At 51.3% G+C, this 5,619-nt stretch overlaps 1 protein-coding gene across 1 annotated transcript; it reads right to left on the minus strand.

Annotated features, from left to right (window-relative positions):
• Window positions 1-1,103: 1,103 nt before the first annotated feature.
• LOC113205816 (uncharacterized) lies at window positions 1,104-3,321 on the minus strand. Its single transcript, XM_026421573.2, has 3 exons — window positions 2,714-3,321; window positions 2,405-2,572; window positions 1,104-1,405 (listed from the first exon to the last, which is right to left on the minus strand). The coding sequence occupies exons 1-3, from the start codon at window positions 2,852-2,854 to the stop codon at window positions 1,247-1,249; spliced, it is 468 nt and encodes a 155-aa protein (XP_026277358.2). The 5' UTR covers window positions 2,855-3,321; the 3' UTR covers window positions 1,104-1,246.
• Window positions 3,322-5,619: the final 2,298 nt, after the last annotated feature.

Below are 5,619 nucleotides of genomic sequence, written 5' to 3' on the forward strand. Positions count from 1 at the left end.
GGGCGTATGTTGGCAGATAAGCCCCGCTGTGCCTCCGGCGCCGCCGTTCTACAGTCTACCCCCTCTCTTCTCTCCCAGGTCACTGACCTCCCTCAAACAGGTGGCGTCCACCGCTAATCATAACGAAACTAGCAGCGACGGCGAGGTTGGGGGGGGGGGAGGGGGTGATGAGGAGATGGGGTAGATGGGGCAGGCCACGGCCGCAGCAGGAGCAGCAGAAAGAGGAATGCCCCTCCCCCACCCCCCTTCAGCACACCGCCATAGCGACGGCAAAGGGGAGGGGGTGGAAAGAGGGGGAAGTACAGCAATTTCCAGGAACCGCGCAGCGAGGGAGGAAACACTGTCGCGATGAGGAAGCTGTGGCGCTGCTGCTGCAGCGCTCCTGGAGAGCAGAAGGGGGCGAGGGGGAGAAGAGGGAAGTCAGGCGCTACCGCCGCTGCCTTCGCAGCTGCTGCCTTCGCAGCTGCTGCCTCCGCAGCTGCTGCCTCCGCTTTCTTTTCGACGCTCTGTTTCCGCTCGGCGGCCGGAGCGTCCACTATACGCAACGGAATAATTCTTTATGCCAGCTATCGAATTTAACCTATCAAAGAGAGTTGAACGGGGGGGGCGTTTGTGGCTGCTCTCCCGGAAAGTGCACCACCAACAGCCAGCGGGGGGCGACGGGGGGGGGGGGGGCCGGGGGGGGGGGGGGGGGGGGGGGGGGGGGGGGGGGGGGGGGGGGGGCGTTTGTGGCTGCTCTCCCGGAAAGTGCACCACCAACAGCCAGCGGGGGGCGACGGGGCGACGCCACCTGAGGAGGAGCGAGCGAGAGGGAGGGGCAGGAGGTCGGAGAACAAAAATACCACCGGAAGCAGGAAGCACCGCCCCGCCGTGTACGCGTGTGTATGAGTGGGTAGTACTCACTGGCGGGTTTTACCCGTTTTGTCAGACATTTCTGAGTATTATTTCTTATATTTACACGTCCTGGTAAAGAAAGGCGCGACCGTGTTTCTGAGACTCTTCTTCTTTCTGTCGGGTGTCCGCTAGAGACTCGCAACAAGCGAGCAACCCTAGCAACGGGCTGAGAGCCGAGGGCTGCGACATGGAGAGGGAGAGAGTAGGCTGCGAACAGAGCAAGCTTGCTCAATTTCAATAAAGAAAACGATAGTATTATCCCCAGTTTTAATCATATAATTGTACCCCACGCAAAAGCTGCAACATATTGTGGAATGTGTACAGCAAAAAAGTAACCATAAGCAGTGTAGTTCTACCCGAGTCTCGGAACAACCTTAGCATCTACCAGCAAGCATGCCATCAGGGTTTCAGCTTTGAGAGCCTTGAGTCTGAACCTATATTGCCCATAAGGTAGGATTGGAAAGTTTGGGAAACTCCAGTTCACTGGGGCATTATTGACCTCGTAAAGTCCCTGTAAATAAAAGTCTTTACAACCTTCACATTTGTAATTACTTTGTGATTTTAGCGAGATGATCTGAACTGCCTGGTAATGTACCGGGTGTAACTGTGAATACGCAGCAGTGTTGCGGGATTGCATACTCAATATGGCCGCAGGGGCCATGGCCCCTTACGGGTGAAAGGGGTAGGCAAACCCGCAACACTGCTGCGTATTCACAGTTTCACCCGGTACACCAGATTCAGGGTTGTTAACGCTACTAAAAAATCGTTAGCGCGCTAAACGTTAACGCTAATGAGACGTGTTAGCGTTAGCGCGCTAACTCGATAAAATTTCTAAACATTTAGCGCGCTAACGCTAACGCTAATGAAACTCACGTTAGCGCCATTAACGCCGTTCACGCGTTAACTGACGCAAAACGAATCATCGCTTAAGTCCGTCTTTTCCTGACGAGGACGATGCAAAAACACGAAATTTAGAGCACTTTGAATCGTCTAGTGCTGTCACGCTAGCGTCGAAAATGTAGTAATTTGACGTATTGCAGGTACCAGCGTTAACGCCGCTAATTAACAGGCTGCATTAACGGCGCTAGTCGCTAACGCTAACACTACAAAAGAATTAGAGCGCTAACGATAACGCTAACAAAAATGACGTTAGCGCGGTTAGCGCCGCTAACGCGCTAATTAGCGTCAACAACCCTGACCAGATTGCTAAGATTGCCAAATTGCGAGATGAATATTTTGCTTTTGGGGCATGAACAAAAAACGCTTGTAAGTAGGCAAAACACGCATTACTTTCACCCCGAATGTAGGCAAAAAGCATCGCATTTGGATCCAATTGGCTAGATATTGCCGACGATTATCTTAGTCCGCCAGGGTGGGTGTGCATCAGATTGCCAGAGTTGTGCCCCCCTCGGTTTTCAGCAGCAACAATTTTAACCATCCAAACGTAAAATGCCAGAAAAAGAAATACGTAACGGTATGGTGAGAAAAGACTTACAGTCTAAATACTTACAGTCGGAAACTTGCACATGCCTGTGCCTTTCACTTCTTTGTCCTTAAACAGATTGTAAAAGCCAGGAATATTTTCTTTAACAGCCTGACATCCTTTGTTTCTAAATCGGGCGACAAAGGCGTTTTCCTTCCATTGGTTATTTGAACGAGCAGCTGCAGTTACCTCTCCCTGTTAAAATAAAGATTTGCTATGTAATAGTTCTGAAACCAGCCCGCACGCCTGCATGCGGTATAGTATAAGCAAAATAAAGGAAGGGGTCTATGGATCACCCTGTATAATATCTCATCGTATCTTATTACAATGTCTTACCGAACAGTTGTCATCAAAAGTTCCATTTGTAACTGTGATATTGCCTGTCAGGCGTTGCAACTCTTTTGGTTTATATGGGTTGAAGTGAGTCGCACGCAAAAACCATCTCCAGGGAAGGGGACGGTCGTCGGGTTCACACATGTAAAAGCGTTCGCCGTAACTAATGTAGGGGCCCTATTGACAAAAAGATATGTGAAACCTGCTCGTTAGGACAGTGACAACATACACTCTCAAAACGCTTCTGTTCCCAGGTAGAACACGTTTGACAAAATGATGTCAAAATGGCCTCATTTTGACGCTGATCGTCAACATTTACTGCGGCTAGGTAACCTGAATGAGCTTATTTATTTTCACGCCAAATTAGGGTCATTTGCGAGTTTTTGACGATTGTGTTCTACCTGGGTTTATATTATGAACCTCGTGTTCATAATATGAACAATTCCTGTGCTTCCATAATACGAATACGAACTTATTCGCGCTCGTTTGTATTATGAATCCTCGCGTTCTCTCGTTCATATTACGAACGACTTTAGGATCAGTACCTCACTAAGATATCGATTCTCCCTTCATAATGCACGAATCCAAAAATCATTAAAATTATGAAGACCGCCAAATTATACGAACGAATCGTGGTTGTACTCAAGGAGGAATTTTATGTCATTTGTGACTCATTATGACGTCAGAAGTCAATTATTGGTCACATCGATTTTAGGATGAGTGCAAAAAGATGTCAAAATAGGGGATCATTTCACGTCACGGCGACAGTCACGGCTCAAATTCCTCCTTGGAATAATATTTCAGCTCATAATTCTTCATAATATGAACGTGATTTTCATAACACGAACAGAGGCGTTCATTTTAGCAATACTATTCGCTCGTAAGAGTGTAGATCGTATTTTAAATCGGCTTTCTAAAAGGGTCGTAATTAATTAACTTACGATGATTGAGTTGATACCTTTGCCGTGGACGTCCTGCCAGCAAGTTATGAGTGCTAGGGCTATGACTATGACTGCCATATTGTCTCACTGATAGTATTTCGAGCAGTTGTTGAGCGGCACTAGAAAGGAGACTAGGGCCGTGGTGGCAATCACGCTACTTTCTCTAGTGACTAGAGTCTAGTCCCATGAGCTGCCGCCATACGCGGTGCACCTGTACCTAGCTTACGTGCCGTGTAGTAGTGAACGCACACAAAGGTAGAGCGGCAGCAAGATTTTTCACAGCGATATTATTGAATAATACACGCTTCACAAAAGGTTCCCAAAAGTATTTCCGGTGTTGGTCCAGTTGAAAGCATCACAGAAAAAAATGACTTTGTTACTTTGTTGTGGGAATCAGCTCTATTTGATAGGCTTAATTAGATAGCTGGAATCGAGAATTTATAATTCCCATAGTTGGTTGTCACGCATTGTACGAATAGAACCAATAAGTTTGTTCTATGTTTGTTCTATTCGTACAAGTGTCCGGTCGTGACAACAAACAACTGGTTGTAGGTATCGAATAATTCTTTATGCCAGCTATCGAATTTAACCTATCAAAGAGAGTTGAACCCTACAACAAAACTCATTTTTTTCCGTGACCTTTTACGGCCGATTGTGGCAGTGCCTCGCGTGCGATGCGAGTGTGCCTGTGAACTCCCCGACCTCATCACCGGCACTAACCATAGCCGTAGAATTGTTCGACAGGCACTGTAGGTGTGTGGAGCCCGTATGCTGCAGGACAACGTTGAACTGTCCCTGGCGAGATCGAGCACCGTGAAACTGTCGCGGCGAGACCGGACAACGTTGCTAGGACCCGTCGACATGGTCCGCCCCCGTCCCCGACCCGGTGCAGGGGGTGCAGGGCGCGAGGGCGGGATGGCTCGCGCGGGGTTGCTCACCCCGCCGCCCTGGCTGAGCTACGCCCCAGTGTAGCGCTCTGCCGCTGCCGGGCCGGCGGAGCTCCTCGGAATATTTATCACCCTAAACACGAGGTTGGGTGGGGGTGGGGGGCGTAGCCGGACTACCAAATGCGCGCCACTCACTCATCCTTTGGAACGGCCCAACGGCCCTGCTTGTATCGGGGGCGGCGGGCCCGCCAGAGAGTTCCCCCACATCCCTTCCAGCCCTCCGTGTACCTTTGGGCTCCTGGGGGATCGCAATGAATGGTCCGATATCGCTTCCAAAGCTTCGAGCAGCAACCGCGCGCTCCGCATCTAGGACCCGGGACCACTCCCGAGACCTCACCTCCTTGCACCTAGCGTCCAGGCGTCCACGGCAATCTGCATCGGCCGTCCCCACAGCAGGCCCTGTAGTTAGTTACACTTACACTCACTGTACGCAGGTCGAGCGAGCTTGCCTTGCCTGCCGCCACTCACCATCGCCTAACAGCCGAGTAGGCAGCCCGCCCGCTCTACAGTTTAACTAATTATTGCTCGAGGTCTATGGGACACTCCGTATAAACTCACTAAGATGCCACCTTTTTCGTCACGCTTTTTATTTCACTACCTGTCTTCCAGTGACTCTGTGCACAGGGTGCGCGGGGCGGGACGGTCCCAGAGACAGACACTCACTCAGACCGCGCCGTTAAAGCAGAGCAAGGCTCCCCTTTTTCGAGGCAGAGCGATTCTGCCTTCGGATCCTCCCCGCCTTCTTCTCTTTTCCCCCTTTCTCCAATTTCCCCCCGCCCTTCCGCTCCGCTCGCTCCGCTGATCCCCCGGGCGGCAGACTAGCTCACCTCTGCCTGCTCCGCCATCCCGCAGCCATGCAGCATCCACCCGCGCCACTCCCCCGTGATCCTATCATCGGCTCCGGAGCCAGGTGAGGCCGGGCCGAGGGCCGGGCTCGGGCGGCGCAGCTGGGCTGGCTGGCAGGCTGATGGTCGCTGCGAGTGCTGACGCTGACGGGCGGGGCGGGGCGGGGCGGGGCGTG

This window comes from Frankliniella occidentalis, unplaced genomic scaffold (genome assembly GCF_000697945.3).
Source record: "Frankliniella occidentalis isolate FOCC.00 unplaced genomic scaffold, Focc_3.1 Scaffold201, whole genome shotgun sequence".
Taxonomy (NCBI): domain Eukaryota; kingdom Metazoa; phylum Arthropoda; class Insecta; order Thysanoptera; family Thripidae; genus Frankliniella; species Frankliniella occidentalis.

Bases quoted from the DNA above. Each gene is read 5' to 3' on its own strand.
- LOC113205816 (XM_026421573.2), bottom strand. From the start codon at position 2,854: ATGTGTGAACCCGACGACCGTCCCCTTCCCTGGAGATGGTTTTTGCGT. The intron at 2,573-2,713 runs GTAAGACATTGT...TTATTTTAACAG, and splicing joins CTTTTGATGACAACTGTTCG to GGAGAGGTAACTGCAGCTGC. The intron at 1,406-2,404 runs GTAAGTATTTAG...TTTTATTTACAG, and splicing joins GCATGTGCAAGTTTCCGACT to GGACTTTACGAGGTCAATAA.